The following is a 19,965-nucleotide window of genomic DNA, read 5'->3' as shown; positions in this document are numbered from 1 at the left end:
TCAGAACTGGGGGGAGAACTGCGCCGAGGTCCGCTACGTCATTCTTATACTTGCACCTCTTAAGATGGTAATATATTAATAAATATATACGCGCACACACACACACACACACACACTATATGCTGACTACTCTGACCTTCTAGCGCTCTATCCCCTGAAGCATTTTAGGAGCCCTGCTGTTCTCAGGGACTATATTTGAACCATAAATCTGTGTGTTTGTGTTTAGAGTGTACTGTAATCACCTTAGCCTCTGTCTCTCTCTGTCTCTCTCTCTGTCTCTCTCCTGTTGTGTGCTGCTCTGCACAACAGATGCCACTCTCTTTCTCCACACACACACACACACACACACACACACACACACACACACACACACACACATGTTTGTGTGCTCAGTTACTCATTTTACTAAAAGCAGGATTGCTTGCTTTTACCGATTTATCTCTCTGCACATTGTGTATATTAAACTGAAGCAAAACAAACATTATGTAACTTCAGAAATAAATGGTCTTGCGCTTAGATGTAATCCAGAAGAATTAGATTGCGCATTTCTCATGTTTATGTGGTCACAGGAAACGGAAGGATTAGGTACTCAGTTATAAAGGTTAAATTACAGGAAATATTAAAAGACTGTCAAAAAGTAATTGTTTAAGTAGTGCTGAGATACATTAATTTAGTTGAAGGGCATGTAAGCAATAATTATACTAAGCATAAGAAAAATATTAAAGGGTTTTAATATGTTATGCCATAACAGCTGTAGCTGTCCAATCTATTACATACTGATGTCTGACCCACTCACCTTCTCTACTCTTGTCCTCTCTCCTTCGCGTCTCCACTCTTCCTGTCTTCCCTCCTGACGTCTCTCCTCTTCTTCTCTCCTCTATTTTCTCCTCCTCTCCACTTTTTTTTCTATTTTGTTTGTTTTCCTCTCATGTCTTCTCACCTATCCTCCCCTCCTCTCCTTCAGAAAAGCACTAAAACAGCAATGGAGCTCGGCCGGACGTTTGCGAGCATGTTCTCAGACATCTCATTCAGGCAGAAGCTGCTGGAGAGTAAGACTCCAGAGGAGTTTAAAGAGGCACTTGTTATACAGAGGTACCACCTGACTGCTGCCAAGAGAAAAACTACCACTGTTGAGGAGGAAGAGACTGACCCACACAGCCACAAACCACTCAAGGTATGTTTAGATAACGGTGTGTATATGTGTGTGTAGCTGTGGTTTGGACATGTTTGGTTTGACCCATCTGTGTCAGATAATTTTCATTCATGGTGCATGCATACATGCATTTTCGGCTTTTGTTTACATCCCAGTTCCCTCTCATTGCTCTCGCTCCTTCACTGCTGCTGACGCTTGACTCTTTGAGTGGCGGCCTTGTTATTGTCTACTGCAGAGCCTGGATCAGCTTACGAGAACTTATCATGTTTGATGCTTATTTTGCACACACACATACAAACACACATGCTCGCACACACAGGCTATCGCATACACATCCACGCAGACCACCATGGCTGAGGTTTCCCGCTTGTAAAAGCCCTCTCCATAAGGCAGCGAAAAGAGGGCCAAATAGCTCTTGTTTTTGTTTTATTTTTTCACTCTATCACACATCTGAAGAATGGCAACCAGGTGGAGGATCATTATTTTGTGTGTGTGCGTGTGTGTGTGCGTGTGTGTATCGGTGAATGTGTATGTGTACCAAAGGTTATTCATCACGAAGAAAAGAAACAGCTATGAGAAAGATCATTCTCTTTTCATGCTCTGTCTCTCTCTGTCTTTTTAGATAAAAACACACACAGATACAAACACACACACACACACACACACACACACACACACCACAGACATTCAATAATATAATAAATGAGGATTTATTGTGTATAGAATGCAATAAAGGCTTTATTTAAGAATTGTCTAAAGTAGACTCTGTGTAAGTGTGTGTTAAGGAATTCCAGACAGGCAGATTCCTCTTCAAAGACGGTTTGATACAGGTCACTCACCTGTTAATTAAATAATCAACCAAATACCACATATATATATATATATATATATATATATATATATATATATATAAAATATTACATTTTAAATGATTAAAGATTTTTTTAATCAAACTGGCAGCGTGGTTGTCCTTGCGACGCTTTAGAGACGTTTGATGACGTACAATGAGTCGTTGATCGACATCTATTCCTCTCCCTCTCTCAGCAGGTGTTCGGATAGATGTTAGCCGTCACTGCATTGTAGAGATTCTGCTAATGCTGTTGTTTTGCTTTGACCTTGTAGTGACATTGTGGTGGGGTATTTCTAACGCTGGGCTGTCTCTCTCTCCAGTCTGCAGTCTCTGCTCACCTTGTGTCTCTCTCTCTGCTGTGCAGGGGGCTCTGTGTGAGTGAGATCCAACTGCGCTTCTGTTCGCGACTATGCGAAAGTGTAGCTGCCTGTGTGTCCGTGTGTCTGTCTGAGTGTGGGACTGTGGATGCGTATTTGTGGACATGTGTACTTGTGCTTGGTTAAGAGTTTGTCTATTTAGTTATTTCTTTATTTATTTATTGATTGATTTTTTAGTGTGTGTGTGTGTGTGTGTGTTTGTCTTTGTGTGTGTGTGTGTGTGTATGTGTGTGCGTTTGCGCCTTTGCCTGCTTTAACTCTGTTTTTTCCCGTCTGCAGTGTTCTGTTAGGACGGGTGCAGTTTTGTTTAGATTTTGCTTGTGATTCTGCCAGAGTCTTGTGTGTCCTAATTTATTTGCTTGCGTCCTATATTCGTGCTTTTCCCTTTTGAGTATTTTTTTTATTTTTATTAGGGTTCAGTTCAGAGTGTGTGTGTATAATTGTGCTGTCTTCCTCTGTCTATACCCGCTGTAGTGTAGAGATTTTTTCAGAGTGGGCAGAGGCATCTATGAGGATCTGTGTCGCCGCTTGCCCTTCTATATATCGGACTTTACCGATGGTAAAATACCCCAAAACATGCACATACACTATTGTCCCTATAATTACGTATATTGTGCATAAGAAAATGTAACATTTATATGTATGTGGGTTGTGTTTCAGGAATAGTGGGCAACAATAAAGCACTAGTGAAGTACATGACGACGTCAATTTTCCTCTACATTGCCGTTCTGCTTCCCGCCATTGCGTTTGGCTCGCTCAATGACGAAAGCACAAGAGGAGAAATAGGTGAAGACAAGCATGAAGAATCGCACACACTCACACACTCACACATATACACACACAGAATGCAGAACTGTGGTTGCTATCAAAAGCTTTATAACAAACCATATCAATATAAAGAGGTTCCAGCATCACAACTGCAACATTTGGACTTATTTGTAAATATAAAGCCACAGACCACTGACAAGCATTCATTTGCAAACAAATTCAGAAAATGAGCAAAATTCATTTAATTATTTACATTCTAAAAAAAATATAGCATTTTATTAGCATCATGGATATTACATTATACAGATAAACTTGAATGAAGGTACATGTTTTTTACGAACTCTGAATTTTAAAGACTTTTAATCCAAAAAAACATTATACTAGTACCATAAAAGAGACTTAAAAAACACAAAAAGTGTAGATGTTTGTCATTTTTGGTATAAACTGTTTAGGATAAACTTGCATTATAGAAAAGGTTTTGACATTACAGATGTAAAATGTCAAAATCAGTCCTCAACAAACTATATAAAGAACATGAATAATCAATTTTATCTTGAAACATTTGAAATACTGTAGTACTTATGAAAAAAATTAACTACTAAATTAGCAAGGTAATAATTACTGGTGGCACATTTTCTGGTCCTTTCCTTTCTTTTTATTTGTATTTAAAACAAAAAGAATAAACCTCTTTGTGCTTTATGATGCTCATGCTCTGATCACTTTACAGTTTATTGTGTAAGTAAAGGTTCAGTCATTATAAACAGGTGTAGTATTTTTTTGTGTAATAATTATGGTTTGGCTGGATCCCTATGAATTATGTTCATTATACTTTTTTCCCCATTGTACAGTTGACCTTTCCATGGAATTGTCCAGTATGTAATAATGACCACAGCAAAATCCTAATAATGATATATTATTGCAGTTTATAGTTTGAACAAAAAAACAAAGAATAACAACAATTCAACAATTTTTTTTTTTAAATTAACATGTTTATGATCTGTTCATTATAAATCGTTCAAAATTATGCGAGGCATTTGGCATACAGGTGCCTGTGAACATGTTGTTACTATAGAAACAGTAACACATTAAAACAAGTGCATCAATATAAACCTTGAATTTGGATTACAATCATCACTACAGTCAGAGTCGTGCTGTTATAGAGATACACACAATAAACACCTTCTTGCTAGTCGGATTCAAGAATATAAACCCCTCTGGTATTGTTTCAAACTTGATTTTAGTTTTTTAGGCTCAATAATAGGAAGCATTGTCACATGTTACACTGTGTAGATTATTCTGTGCTTTTTTACTTCTTGCCTTTTTTCAACGGCGCACCTATTTCCTAATACACATATTTAAAATATATAAACTCAGCAAAAAAAGGAACGTCCTCTGACTTTCAACTGTTTTTACTTTCAGTAAACTTAATGTGTAAATATTTGTATGAACACTAAAAGAGTCAACACCATAAGACATAAACTAAAAATGTTTCACAATGTGTCCCTGAATGAAGGGAGGCTCAAAATCAAAAGGAACAGTCAGTATCTGGTGTGGCCACCAGCTGCTTGAAGTACTGCAGTGCATCTCCTCCTCATGGACTGCCTATTGCGGACAGTCTGAGCACTGATGGAGGGATTGTGTGTTCCTGGTGTGACTCGGGCAGTTGTTGTGGCCATCCTGTACCTGTCACGCAGGTGTGATATTCGGATGTACTGATCCTGTGCAGGTGTTGTTACACGTGGTCTTCCACTGCGAGGATGATCAGCTGTCCTTCCTGTCTCCCTGTAGCGCTGTCTTAGGCGTCTCACAGTGCGGACATGGCAATTTATTGCCCTAGCCACATCAGCAGTCCTCATGCCTTCCTGCAGCATGCCTAATGCACGTTCACGCAGATGAGCAGGGACCCTGGGCATCTTTCTTTGGGTGTTTTTCACAGTCGGTAGACAAGTCTCTTTAGTGTCCTGCGTTTTTAGAACTGTGACCTTAAATGCCTACTTTCTGTAAGCTGTTAAGGTCTTAACAACCATTCCACAGGTGCATGTTAATTAATTGATTATGGTTAATTGAACATGCATGGAAAACATTGTTTAAACCCTTTACAATGAAGATCTGTAAAGTTATTTGAAATTTTTACAACATTGTTGAAATACACAGTCAAGTGAAAAAGGGATGTTTCTTTTTTTTGCTGAGTTTATATCTTTTATTTTCTTTTAAGTATTTTAATTTTAAAATGTAACTTTACATGTAATTATATTTGGCTTTAGTGTAATTAAGAATATTCTTTCTTTGATAGATAACAGAGTTTTTATCTGTGTGTGTGTGTGTGTGTGTGTTAGATGTTCAAAGGACGATCATTGGGCAGAGTATAGGAGGAATCATCTACTCACTGTTTGCTGGCTCTCCTCTGGTCATTCCACTAACTACTGCACCTATCGCCATCTTCATCAGTGGTATGGTTATTTCTTACACACATATACTGTATACGCAAACCCAGAACACAAACATCGCTATTATTATCGTCAGGATGGATATTGCTCCCTGATGTACAAGAACACACAAACCAAAGGGTTGCACAGCGCCCCTCTCCCACACAGACTCAGATGCCCGCACTCATCTCACTGTGGTGAGAGTTGTTTACTTCACTGGCTGACTGAGGGATGAGTCTGTGTGTAGAATTAGAGCTCTGTTAACCTCAGCATGCTGTACAAAGGATTTCTCACCCTTCAACCAGGGGGCTAATTCTCAAGTTGGGTTGCAGTTTGTTTGGGCAAGATGTGTGGTTTCGTCTCTCCCAATCAGAGAGTCTTGCTTGTGGGTTTATGTTGATGAACTTAATGGACATACTTAAGAGAATGGTCTGACTCTTCATGGAAGAATGCTTGAAGATGTTTTCTGTTCTTGGAAATAAAAGGGGAGATTGTTGTGATGCCATCTTAAATGTTGCACAAAGATACACAAACACATACATCTCAAACAGAACATTTTTGGTTAAATGAATCCATTTCAAAAAAATGAAACAATTAGAAGTTCAGTCCTCACCACCCTTTTCTTCCTGCACATTTTTTTTCTTTTTATACAGACTTAGCGAGCATTACCCTTAATGGGTTAGCATTATCCTGTTTGGGTTAGCAGTGGTTTGCATCATGTGGTGAAGTTCATGCTTGTGCATTTCTTTCTGTTAGCCCTTGTCTACATTAAGGAGGTGTGGTTGATCTGTTCATTGGTGTAAAGAGAAATTTCAAAACACTGGTCCCCTGTTGTGGTTTTCCTGGTTGTTTATTTGAAACAGTTGATTTTGGGCCTGGGCGATAGAAAGATAATGATATATACTGCGATAATGATAAAATAGTTAGATGGCTGATTAAAAGCAATGCATTAGGAGACCACCAGTGTGCCTCAATTCAGGGACCGCATCCTTCGAAAGAAGCATTTAAGGATTGATTATGTCATAGTGTCGCAACTAAGGCTGTCACGTTTTTACAGGCTCCTTCAAATTCTGCCTTCTTTTCCCTGAAAATGAAGAATTCAGCAGTGTACATTTTTAGTGCACTTGTAACCAGAGGGGGACAAAGTAATCAAATCCTGTATTTGAGTAACAGTAGAAATTCCCAAGGGCAAATATTACTCAAATAAAAGTAGAAGTCCTCCATTTACTTCAGTAAAAGTACTCACCTTCACATTTACACAAGTATCAAATGTGCAGGGCTTGTATTATAAAAAAAAAAAATCTCTTTCTCTCTCTCTTGTTCTGCTTCCGGATTGTGAACGTGCTGTTTTCATCGCTGTATGAAACCAGCTCCTCTTTCACTTTTAAACACCTGTTGCATTAATACGCATGTATCGAAAGAAAGGCAAGTCATGCAATTATGCTTAACAGTCAGCAGGTGCCTAAATTACCACTTCAAGTACTACTGTACACACCACTTCAGTTATGTAGCACAATTTGATGCAGAAATGTCCTGTAGTTAAGTAGTAGTACAGATATTTGTTGTAGTATGTAGTGGAGTAAAGGTAAAAGGTATCCTCTAACAAAACTCACCAAGTAAATTACAGATACATTAAATATGAACTTAAGTACAGTAACAAAGTAAATAAGCTCAGTTTTTTGAAAAAGGTTATTTTTCTAATTATATATCTTATTGATGTTACGTCAATCTACTAGTTGATTTTAACAGCTTTCTTTATTTAATGTGACATCCTTATGTATTTTTATATATAGTGAGTTCCTCTCCATCCTTGTTCGCCAGATAATAAAAACAAAGTGGTTTAATTAAACCTTTTTCTTCTTCTGTATATTTAATAATTAAAAAAAAAAATTTTAAGTGGCACGTGTTTTTGCCCCATCGCCCAGCCCTAGTTGATTTCTATATTTCTGGTTCACTTATTCAGATAATTCAGTTTCATGATAGACTTGTAAAAGTGTAAAATGCTATTTTTGGGTCCACATACTGAGTACACTGAGTACACGGAGTGCAGGCACACTAAAAACAATAACAATCACTAACCTAGAGCCATTTTGTATAATTGTTTATAGATTATTTTCACCTACCGTCATTTTCCTTCATCATAGTGCTGTGTATGGACCGGGTTCATGGCAAACACATGCACACACACACTGAACAGATACTGAAGAAATTATTAATCATGCATTTAATAAAATGTTTGATGCTTGTTGTGTGTATACAGTAATCAGAGGGATCTGTGATGATTATGAGCTGGACTTCAGTGCGTTCTATGCCTGCATCGGTCTGTGGAACAGCCTGTTCCTTATCATTGGCGGGGTTTTTAACCTCAGTCTACTCGTTAAACTCTTCAAGAGGTCAGACTTGCATAGATATAAACATACACACATACACACTCTGACATTCTCCCTCACTTTCACACTTCTATATGACGGACATATTGTTTTTTTATTCATGCCTACAGGTCGATAGAGGAGGTGATAGCTATGTTCATTTCAGTCGCTTTTGTAGCAGATGCTGTCAAAGGCACTGTCAAGAGTAAGTCATTTGCAGTCTCAGATGTAAAATGTGTTTAATGCATTGTTTTTCTACTTGTGTTTCTGTGTACTTGATTGTCATTGACTCCTAAACCAGTGAGGTTTCTCACTTAATGCATGTTTAACAATGCCTTACAGTTTTCCACAAGTATTACCTTCCTCCTACACTGGCCAACGGCAGCATAGAGATGCTGCAACGAACAAATGCAGTGGTGACTGTAGGGGAGACGAACCTCACGGGCCCAGGGTCATTGTCACTCCCAGAATCCTTCATTTTGTGCACACGAGCACGGCCACTGCTCTGCCTCCTTCTTATGCTTGGGACTTTGTGGGTTGGGTACACACTCTACCAGTTTAAGAGAAGGTAAGGATCAAACACTCACATACCATGGGACCTAAAAGTGAGATAGTGTATGCTTTGACACAGTCTGTGTGTGCAGTCCTTTCCTGCATGCAAAAATGAGGGAGATTTTGTCAGACTGCGCTCTGCCCATCTCTGTGCTCATTTTCTCCTACGTTGGCTCTTACATCTTCAGCGACATTGGCTGTGAGTAAGAAAAGCACACACATTAATTAGACTATGCAGCAAATGTATTTCTTTTGTTCTTGGGTAGTAGGAAGTGTTATATCTTAATTGTTTGCTCTGTGAGAGAACAAGAAATTGCTATTATTTACCTCAAACTTTGCTTTTGTGAGCAAAACACAGGTATTTTGATATTTAGGTATTTGTCTTCATTTTAACAAATAGGTGAGGTTGCTTCTGCTCATTCACATGAAAAGAATAAAAACAGGTACATTTCAAAATGTGCTTTTTTTTCTCAAACATTCTGAATATTTTTAGAACTTTCTAGAACTTTCTATAATATTCCAGTAATATAAATACAGGGACCTTTAGCCCACTGATTTAGTTTAGTTCCAGCTTGTTTACTCCAAGTTGTACTTTTTTCATCGTCAACCAAATACACTCCTTAAAGTAGATTCTTACATCGAGCAGATGACTGTTCATAACATCACCTTTACTGAACATATTTGCGCGCATTACACTTTTAGGTCGAGTATTTGACACGTCCTTGGACTGCTGTGGATATGTTTGCTCAGACAACCCGTGTTTTATCTCATAGTGGCGCTTAACATTACTGCTTTAATTATGACCACTGTTTTAGAACATATAAGACAAACTGGTAGAATAAACATACATGAAGAATAAACAAACATTGATCTGTCCATACATTTTTCGAAATTCAAAAAGCCCCATATTTGTCCAAAAAAGCGATGGCTGCTGTGAGGTAATCTGGCACAGAACTGCTTATAACATACCTTCCAGTCAACATTTTTTATTTAACTTCAGGCAAATACTGAAGGATACTGGCAAAGTTTCATTAAATTCTGTTGAGCAAGTTTTGCGTGATGCTGGAAAGATATACAGACATACAGACAAAAAATTCTGAGGTTTTAGGTCCTCAAATGTATAAAATGTGAAGATACCATTGCAAGAGCAAATATATATATATATATATATATATATACGTTTTGAGAATCTCTTACACACAAGAGAACATTTTTTTTTTTTTTCTTTTCTTTATTCATTAGCAGCATGGTACACAGGAAAAAAATAACTATTAAGAACCCTATCTGAAAAATTTGCTGAGAACCCACTTACCACTTACACAACAGCTATTTCTATATAGTGGACTCTTTCACATGTCACGGGAGAAACTGCTATCATGTAGCCAGGCCTTCCTTCATCCATTGCTCAGGGGCCAAACTGCCCTGAGCTTCCCACGCCCAGAGAGAGAGAGAGCAGCAGTCTTCAAAAGTGAGCATCAAGTCAGAGAGCAAGGATGACATTGTATATCTACAATGCACTTTCAGAAGTGGAGCTGAGGAGAGATACACATACTACCACAGCCACAAAGACCTTAACAACTTGAACAGAGATCTTAATCTGACCAAGTCAGTTGCTGAACTTTTAACATTTATGCTCAAGTAGTACAATTTGTTGAATGTAGGTGTGCAAGTCACAGGTCATAGAAAGTGTCAGAGCTTTTTGACCGGCCAAGGTGAGCTCTGCTCCTGCCGCAATGTGGTCAGTCTGTTCCTCAATCAGAAAGTCAATCAGAATTGCCTGTAGCCTGAACGAGTGGTGCCTTTTCACTGACCAATCATCGAGGAGCATCAAAGCTGTGCTACTGCACAACCGAATCGACTACTTATGTCTTCTTCTGGCACACTTGGTTTACCTCAAAGAAGATTCCAACAGTGTTAAAATGTTACTGGATGCCTTAAAGTATGATGAGTACGTCCAGGAGGTCATCAGGGTCTTAAAAATGGTTGTATTCCTGATGGGTGTTCAGGGACCTTTTACTAATTCTTTTTACTATATTTGGGAAAACAGAGACATGAAGGTCCACTACTAAATTTAGGAATGACAATACACCCCCCGACGTTAATCAAGTGTGCTGCAAGGGGAAACAGTGTCGAGTGGGAGCCATTGGTGGACCCTAGGCAATTGCAAATGTCACTGGACAAGTGGGCCTCATGAAATAGTCACAGCTCTAGATAAAGAGTCAGCAGCTTTCAGGTACATTGAAGAATTATTTCATAAGCTGCCTGAGGCAAGAGTCAAAACCACAGTCTTTGTTGGACCACAGATTAAGAAGATCCAGGAGCAAATGGAATACCCCATAAGAAGGAGAAAACAGCTGGGAATAGTTTTGCCACAGTGTTTTAGGGGGAAACTGTGTGGAGCCTGGAAAGAAACTGGTGAAAACCTGTGTCACCAGGGGCCTTTAGGATGTCTCTTCAGATTGAGATAAATTCAAGGGCGAGATGGAAGCATACGCGAGGATGATGTTCAGGATATACTGGACTTTACAGTATAATAATAAATCTTAAACAGTTGCTCATTTCTAGATCTTTTCTGGTTGTTTTTGTATCATTGTAATATAAATACAGTACATTCCCATCTTGCATTATATGTTGATTTTTCTGACTTTAAGTCAACAAAAATATGCAAATTGGCTAATTTTACATAGAAATACGTACATGTCAAATTACTGAAAATAAAAACAAAGTTTAATGGGATTAATATCCATTTTCTGTACTTTTGCAGCTTGAGCAATAAAAGAAAATAACACATACTACCCAAGACCAGAAATTGTGTTAATAATAGTGTTATCTTTATAATTGCATGCTATCATAACTCGATTTCTAGACCAATTTTGTAAAAGATTCCATGCGCTGTGTGTATGTATGTGTGTGTGTGTGTGTGTGCGTTTTAGTGCCCGTGTTTAACTATCATCAGGGTTCGCTGTTCCGATTAGCCGCCTTGGAAAAGCTATCAGGAGTCAGTGTGGTATGTGCCATGGGACTTGGCTTCCTTCTCGCTCTCCTCATCTTTATTGACCAGAACATTGTGGTGTCCCTGACCAATGCCCCAGAGAACAGGTACATCGTCCATAACACTTCAACCCAAGAACTCAATAAAAGCAATTTTGTCAGTCTAATAAGATGCGTACTTTTAAATTGTGATGTGATGATTGGCTTTTCCTATAAAAGGTTGAAATGTGATTGTGTTTATGTGTGAATTTATTCATGAGCATGTTTTTTTGTGTCTAAGGTCACTGAAGGTCATAGCATGCCAAGTAATGCCTTTAATAAACACAATTGATATTGAATCAGATTTAATAGTAGCTATTTATGTGTTTATAGCTGCATAGCCTGTCTGTTTGCATTTGCATGTTTGTGCCCTTTTTATTGCTAAAGCATACCTTGTGTCACTAGTAAATTATTGTAGTTATATCTGTGCTTTGTGTTTGTGTAAATCTCTGTTTGCGCTTGCTATAGGTTAATGAAAGGTACAGCCTATCACTGGGACCTGACACTGTCTGGCCTGATTAATATTTTGATGTCGTTGCTGGGGCTGCCTTGGATGCACGCTGCTTTTCCTCACTCCACGTTGCATGTGCGGCAGTTGGCCATTGTGGAGGAGCGAGTGGAAGGAGGACACCTTTATGAGACGTGAGCAAAACTTCTCTCACACATATCCTTTTCTTGGTTTTATGCTTGATCCAAATCACAAGTTTGAATTTCATTTGTGTGTGTGTGTAGTATTGTAAGTGTGAAGGAGACCAGGGTAACGTCGTTGTTGGCGAATATCCTGATTGGTGTGAGTGTGTTCCTGCTGCCCGTTCCACTGCAGTGGATTCCCAAACCTGTACTCTACGGCCTCTTTCTCTATATCGCCCTCACGTCCATCGACGGCAACCAGATGTGCGACCGGATGGCACTGCTACTCAAAGAACAGGTATTTGGAATAATTTGAGCTATGTTTGATAATTTTATCATTATCACAGAGTATACACATTTGCCTTAATGCTGAACAGTTCTGTTAATACTTTTTTTTTCATTATGTTACTTTTACTTTTATGATCTCATCACACTTATAAACAATCCAAACTTAACAAACACACCACTCCCATCAAAAATAGTTTTCACACATTCACTCTGGCAAATGAACAAGACATAGGTTTGACAACTGGTTGATTAATTCTTGAAAACTTTATGAGGCTTGGATTTGATCAGAAGCCATTACATTACTAGAGAAGATGTGACACCCTTTGAGGTGACGGAGGACTCGTCACTGAGCAGTTTCTCAGTAACATGCTGTATTTCTATCTGATTAAACCATTTTATTGTCTGATTAACCCATTTTAGGATTACATTTAAGAGTTTAAAACCCAGGCTCTAACATTTTTAGAAAACAATCCCAAATAAAAAAGAAAAAATAGAATGTACTGTACCTTATTTATCTCATTACTTAAACCAGCACAGTGAGGTTACACCAGGAAATAAAAACTAACAGAAAAAGGTTAACAGAGTCAATGTTTTTTTTTTTCTTTGAATGGTACGTGATAAGCTGAAACAAGGTGCTGGTGATAAACTAAAAAATTTTTTTTTTAATTTTTCAATTGTTTTTATATAGTAAAAAAATAAACAAAATTCATACCAACTGAGATGATACCGTTTCGTGTTCCAGTGCATTTATATTTGTAATTGTAATTAACATAAAATATATATTTATTTACTAATTATATTTAAAGCATTTAGTCGGATTTACACTCACCAGCCACTTCATTAGGTATATCTGTTCAGCTGCTCATTAAAGCACATATCTAAATCAGCCAATCACTTGGCAGAAACTGTGCAATAACTCGTGAAGTTAATGCACAGCCATCTCTAGGTTTTAACAGAGAATGGTCTGAAAAGGAGAAAATATCCAGTAGTCGACAGTTCTCTGGGCGAAAATGCCTTGTTGATGTCAGAGGTCAGAGGAGAACGGCCAGACTGGTTCGAGCGAATAGAAAGCAACACTAACTCACATAGCATCTCATTACAACTGCAATATGCCAAGGAGCATCTCTGAATGCGAAACACGTCGAACCTTGAAGCAGATGGGCTATAGCAACAGAAGACCACACCGGATGCTACCTTTTCACTGAGGACCAGGACACCGAGGCTACAATTTGCATTGGCTTGCCAGAAATTGAGAATATAAGGTTGGAAAAACATGGCATGATCTGATCAGTCTTGATTTCTGTTGTGACTTTCGAATGGTAGGGTCAGAATGTGTTGTAAACTACACAAAAGCATGGATTGATCCTGCCTTGTATCAACAGTTCAGGATGGTGGTATGGTGGATTATTTGCAAGGCACACTTTGGGTCTCTCAGTACTTGAAAATTGTTGCTGGCCATGTCCTTCCCTTTATGTCCAGCAGCATAATGCCCCATGTCACAAAGCTTAAATCACTTAAAACTGGTTTCTTGAACATTACTGTGAGATCACTGTACTCAAATGGCTTTTATACCGTAGTCACAAGATCTCAGTCTTATAGAGCACCTTTGCAATGTGGTGGAGATTCCCAATATAGATGTGGAGCCGACAAATCTGTGGTAACTGCGTGTTGCTATCATGCCAGTATGGACCAACGTTTCTACGGAATGCTTTAGATTTAGCACTTGGTAAACCTGTACCTGGTACTGGTACATAAGTGTAAGCACTACACAATACTCTTAAAAGAAATATATGTCAGACAGAAGCCCTTGAGAGAATCACTTTCGGAGAATCAAGGATTAAAATGCTTCATATTATAAAATAGCTTAATGTAAATAAATATTTCTATGCAAAAGTCACAAAGTTAAATATTTTATTTACGGTTTATCACTTATATGGTTGATTTGTCGACACACAAGCCTAAGTGTTAGAAACAATTGTGAGGAGGATATAAAGTAAGTATGTGACTAAACTGTGTGACACATGCTGCTATCATATTATGATATCTCGTGGATAATAATAATAATAATAATACAGTTTGTTTAATTAGGATGACATATGCATGCATATTTTGATAAATAGCTAATCAATATTTCTTGTTTAATTTTAATGGAAACAGAATGAATTTATACAGATTAATAGTTCTTTGTTTTATCTTGTGATAAAAATTTTAAATGTTTAACTCCCAATGCATGGCACTGTTTTAAATGCAGTCAGTATATCAGTCAGATTTGTAGATTATGTGTGTAACAAAATCACAGTAGAAACGGCTCACAAATAGGAAATGCAGTACAAATGCTTCATGAAGGTGCTAACCCTGGGTGACTGTCCACAGTTAATGTCAACTCTGGTTCCCTCAGGCTGAAGGAATTGTGATATCCATGCAGTGCTCAGCTCTACAGATGTGCACAATATCATGTGAAAAATTTCCAATTAAGGCGAGGGCAAATAAAAATAGAAGAGATCTGCTTCAGGAACCTTGGTCAAAGAGAGTTTGTATTTTATTTTCTTTTATATTATTATTATTTTTTTTTAAATAGCTGGTCGTTTTTAACAGTGACAGCGTAGCATGCTTGGGGTTCATTCTCATTAACATTCATGTGACCTTGGAAGAGCCTACAGCATGTGAATATAGTTACTGAGCAACAACTGCTGCTGATAAATGTCTCTGAGCGGCTTTAACTGCAGACCAGTTTCTACATAAAAACAGATAACAATGCCGGTTACATGTCTGATCGCTGCACCTGATAAGATTTGCTGGTAATGCCTTTGCATCTGAGTGAGTCCCTTTAAAAGAAAAACTCCAGCACTATAGGACCATATGACATTACTGGTACGACCATGGTTCTTGTTTTGATCGGACTAAATATATGTTCCTGCCACAGTGAATTATCCAGTGTAACAAATGAAGTATGCAGGAACGTGCACTATGGTGAATGTTCCTGGTCTGTTGAGATTACATGAGAGACTGTTAGTTTGTGACTAACAGACAGGACAATTAAATCCGAACTATGGCATAAGTGTATTTGTGTTGATATTCATAACAGCAAGTAACTAGAGGGCAAGTAAAAGTCGTGGAAGGCATTTTATGGCTGTGCTTAAAAACATCAGGTGCATATAGCAAATTAAAGCAAAGCACAAGAGGGCCATCTACTGACTATCTGTTGCCATTGATTCCATGAAAGAATAAAGAGTTAAACCAGTAAGAGAAATGAGTAAGAGCCCTATCATCGCTGCTGCTGTTTTTTTTAAATCAGATGGCTCATCTGCATTGCTTTGACAGTTTACCTTGACATCATTGTTTACCTATTCAGCATGCAAGTATGTTAATCTCTAATGTGTTTATCTCTCTTTCACACTTTTCTCTTTTCAGACGTCCTATCCCCCAACTCACTACATCCGGAAGGTACCACAGAGGAAAATCCATTATTTTACTTTCCTTCAGATGGTGCAGCTGCTGTTCCTCTGTACGTTTGGAATGTACCCGCTCCCGTACATGAAAATGATCTTCCCTCTGCTCATGTTTATCCTCATACCTATCAGGTTTGTCTCATTAAATGATTTATTGTGAACACACCCGTACACACACACACACACACACACACACACACACCTACACAGACACAAACTGTAAACTCTTACACTTTCAGAAAATAATGATTAGTAGTTACTTTAGAAGTAATGACCCAGTATCAATCTAAAGAATCTCCTGTAATAAACACCTTTTTCTGTTTGTTACTAACTGCACTGTAAATGTCTTAGGAATTGTCTGCTGCCCAGGATCATTGAGGCCAAATACCTGGACATCATGGACGCACAGCACATGTAAAACAGGCACCCCAAAAAAAAAAAGAAAAGAAAGAAAGAAAGAAAGAAAAGGACTCTGGGAAATGTATTTTTGAAATGCAGAACTCCGGGACGAAAAACAGACTGATTTTAGTGTTGTACAGCAGACATTCTGGTGAAGCACTGTAACAGAAAAAGAGAGAGAGATAGATATAGAGAGAATATAAAGTTTAAAAGGCTGACTATATTCCTGTCTGTTTGATCTTTAGTCAGTCACTGCTTCTCTCACTGTTTTCTCATGCCAAAGCTTCTCTCTTTGGTTCATTCTTACGTACCTCTGAATCATTATAGCGACAGGAAGAGACTGGCAATCGGTAAGCTCTTCTCGTAGTGTTTCTGACACCGTACAAAAGGTCACTGAACATGTGGAGTGAAGTGGATCTATCTGTAGCAATACCTCTTCGATGTTGATAATTTACATGTACAAGAAAAAAAAGAAAAAAACCCTTCATTACTTCACTTTTGTTCAGGTGTAGGGTCTCGCTCACACATGACGTAAAATCACACTGTTGCTCACACACACTCCAATGTGTCGTTGTGCATATTATCGGTAATGTGTGTGGTGCATAAAATAAGGACAAAGTCAAAAACAGACCAAAAGACTACACGCACCCTGCTTGATACTGTGTCTCATAGCAATACAGTGATATAGAATATAAATATTTTAGATATTTCTATGAGAAAGATTATTATTATTGGGGTTGATATATTCCCCGGATACATGGTGACATGTGTTCAGAATGTAACATTAGTACTGATGCTTCAGGGAAAGGGGAACGGGTTCAGAAAAAACGAGAGCTATTTCACATGAACAGACTGCAGAACAAACTGCTACCATAAGCTTCGCATTTTTCAGAATGTCAACTGTTTGTCCTCAAAATGCACAGAAACTTGTACGTGCGTGCACACGCACACACACACGCACATACACACACACACACACACACAAACAAAGATAAATGCGAATAGGCATGTACTTATAAACAAAAACTAGCATGCTTGCTGACGCACTCCCTCCTGGCCCTTCTTTACAATATATATATATATATATATATATATATATATATATATACATACACACACTTATACATATATGAAAATAAATAAAGCATGGCTTTTATAAGACCTTTTTTTACAATTATAGATGGAATTTCATGTAAGAGAAAATTAAATTCCCAGTGGAATGCTAGTTTTATATATTACACCCACACACAGCTTTTTTCAAAAACGTAATTGTCTATGCTGGACACCAGAACAGCTATGAAGCTTTTCATAGAAAAACTACAATGATCTCTTTTGATTTGTTACAGCAATATAATCGTTTTCAAACCATGCTCAACAGCTTATAAATATTCTCAATCACTGACTATTTTTTCTAGAAATAATGAAGTAATTTGCACCCTATTAGTTTTTGTCACTCATTTTCAATATAAACATTCACATTTATTCTAAATTCCCAAATAAATCTCTCAGAATAGATGTTTCAAATACTGACAGGCAGACGGTTTGCAAACAGACAGACAGAACAGGAAGAGCTAAAGAAAGAGAGAGAGAAAACTTTGTTGGATCTGTGCAATAAAGGATATTCTATGGATAGGATACAATATGTTTTTGACTCAGATCAGGGCCAGGACAGCACTCCACCCCACAGTGCTGTCGCCATTCAGCACTGAAAATCAAAATAAAAGACAGAATGTCTTTTAATTCTATTTTTTTTTTTGTAAACACATAATAAAAATCATCTGACTGTAGCAGGTCTTAGTAGTAGGCAAATCCAATCTGTGACAAACAACAACATATAACTTTCTTTGCTGTGCAATTATTTATTTAACAAAAAAAAGAACAAAAAAGTATGTGGGCAATATTACTACTAAAAAAAGTACCCCCATGATTCAATAGCTTGAATATACACCTTAACAGCAATAACTTAAAGAAATCGTTTCTTGTATGATTGTATCAGTCTCTCACATCGTTGTCTTTACAACATTGCTTCAGTTCATTGAGGTTTCGGAAATTCGCTTATGCACAGCTCTGTTAAGGTCCTGCCACAGCATTTTAATTGAATTGGGATCTGGACTTTGACTATCAAATTTGATGTAGAGTTCCTGGTGTGCTCCAGATCATTGTCCTGTTGTAGGACCCAATTTCGACCGAGCTTTAGCTGTCGGGCATATGGCCTCACATTACTCTGGTATATAGTGGAGTTACTCAATGACTACAAGCTGCCCAGGTCCTGTGGCTGCAAAAATGATCCCAAATCATCACTTCTCCCTCGCTCCTGTATTTGACAGCGGGTATGAGGCATTAAGGCCAAACAACTCCACTTTGGTCTCACCTGTCCATAGGACAGTGTTCTAGACATCCTGTGATTTGTTCAGATGCAGTTTTGTGAACATCAGTAATGCTTTTATGTTCTTTTTAGACAGAAGAGCAACCTTTTTAGACAAACTGTACTTGTTTAGTCTTCTTCGGACTTTAACACTAAACATGCTTAGTGAGGTTCAGGGTTCTAAGATATGTACTGTAGCTTTTTTTATTAAATTATTTCTTATTTCTCTAGTCATTGCATAGTCTGACCTTGGAGTGAATGTGCTGGGATGTCCACTCCTGGTAAGATTAGCAATTGTCTTGATTGCTTTTCACTTGTGAATAATAATTCTCATGATTTTGTAATTCTTTCCTGATTGATGTGCAGCAACATTTGCTTCTCTAAGACCATTGCATTGCTTATGTTTTCCCTCATGGCATTGATACACTTACAGTAAATGCTCCAGACCAGCAAACTGCCAAAACCTTTCTCTTTACAGAGGTCTGCATAACTGTTGATGATCAGTTAATCAAGGGCTGATGGTTAGCAGCACCTGGCTGCAACTTACCTTCTTAAATCTAGTAGGGGGTTATTATAATTAATACTTATTATTGCCCACATTGGTTTTTTATGCTGTCATTTTTGTTAAACAAATAAGGGCACAGTGACAAATGTTATATGTTAATTCTCGTCTGAGGTTAGATTTGCCTAAAACTAAGACCCACTATAATTAGATGATTTTTATTGTGTTTTTACACAAAAAACACATAGGATTAAAATAGAGGGTACAAAATTTAAAACATGACTGTAGAAACTTGAGGCAAAATGACTAAGAATGGCATATGACCAAAGAGAGATCTGGAATGTGATGGGGTTTTTACACAAAGGTAAAAAAACACAAAAGCGTGAACAACGACTCTAAAGTGTTAGGACATATGCTTAAAGACTGCATGAAAGAGTGATATGGAAATGTGTTTTGTTGTTGTTTTAGCCACTAGCTCGTTTGTTTTGTAAAATCCCATACCAATCCTTGCCAAATACAATTCCCAACTCTCTCTCTTTATCTCCTCTGAGACTGTGACAGTATCATTGTAGTTCTGAAAAACCTCTGGTGTAAAAACACCCTACCCCTGCATACCGTTGGACTTCTCTCTCAGTATTTGACTGTAATATTGAAGTATTCAACCTTATTTTGTAATCTTCTTAACTGGATTGGATATGTTGACAGTTTATGTTCTGTGCTGGCTTAATATTGTTTCAGAAAATAAGCTTTTCTTCTTCCAATAATGAATGTATAATGTGTAGATTTTTATATAACACATACAGAAAT

General features: G+C 37.8%; 1 protein-coding gene across 6 annotated transcripts in view; it reads left to right on the top strand.

The window, feature by feature from the left end:
• The window catches only part of slc4a11 (solute carrier family 4 member 11), a 67,439-nt gene extending 51,097 nt beyond the window's left edge, over positions 1–16,342 (top strand). For 4 of the 6 annotated variants that reach the window (XM_053501837.1, XM_053501835.1, XM_053501836.1 and 1 more), the window contains 15 exons: positions 1–67; positions 965–1,174; positions 2,324–2,377; positions 2,855–2,939; positions 3,041–3,166; positions 5,485–5,598; positions 7,835–7,967; positions 8,075–8,148; positions 8,286–8,511; positions 8,588–8,694; positions 11,429–11,594; positions 11,994–12,167; positions 12,258–12,453; positions 15,855–16,024; positions 16,244–16,342. The exon at positions 1–67 is cut by the window's left edge and continues 57 nt beyond it. In XM_053501837.1, coding sequence (XP_053357812.1) covers positions 1–67; positions 965–1,174; positions 2,324–2,377; positions 2,855–2,939; positions 3,041–3,166; positions 5,485–5,598; positions 7,835–7,967; positions 8,075–8,148; positions 8,286–8,511; positions 8,588–8,694; positions 11,429–11,594; positions 11,994–12,167; positions 12,258–12,453; positions 15,855–16,024; positions 16,244–16,310 — 1,969 coding nt within the window. In that variant the 3' untranslated portion in view covers positions 16,311–16,342. The remainder of the gene's footprint in view (positions 68–964; positions 1,175–2,323; positions 2,378–2,854; positions 2,940–3,040; positions 3,167–5,484; positions 5,599–7,834; positions 7,968–8,074; positions 8,149–8,285; positions 8,512–8,587; positions 8,695–11,428; positions 11,595–11,993; positions 12,168–12,257; positions 12,454–15,854; positions 16,025–16,243) is intronic. The other 2 variants (XM_053501841.1, XM_053501838.1) reach the window with 1 other exon arrangement.
• The last annotated feature ends 3,623 nt before the right edge of the window (positions 16,343–19,965 follow it).

This window comes from Clarias gariepinus, chromosome 8, assembly GCF_024256425.1.
Source record: "Clarias gariepinus isolate MV-2021 ecotype Netherlands chromosome 8, CGAR_prim_01v2, whole genome shotgun sequence".
NCBI classification, from domain to species: Eukaryota; Metazoa; Chordata; class Actinopteri; order Siluriformes; family Clariidae; genus Clarias; species Clarias gariepinus.
This window is presented reverse-complemented; position numbering and strand designations above follow the sequence as displayed.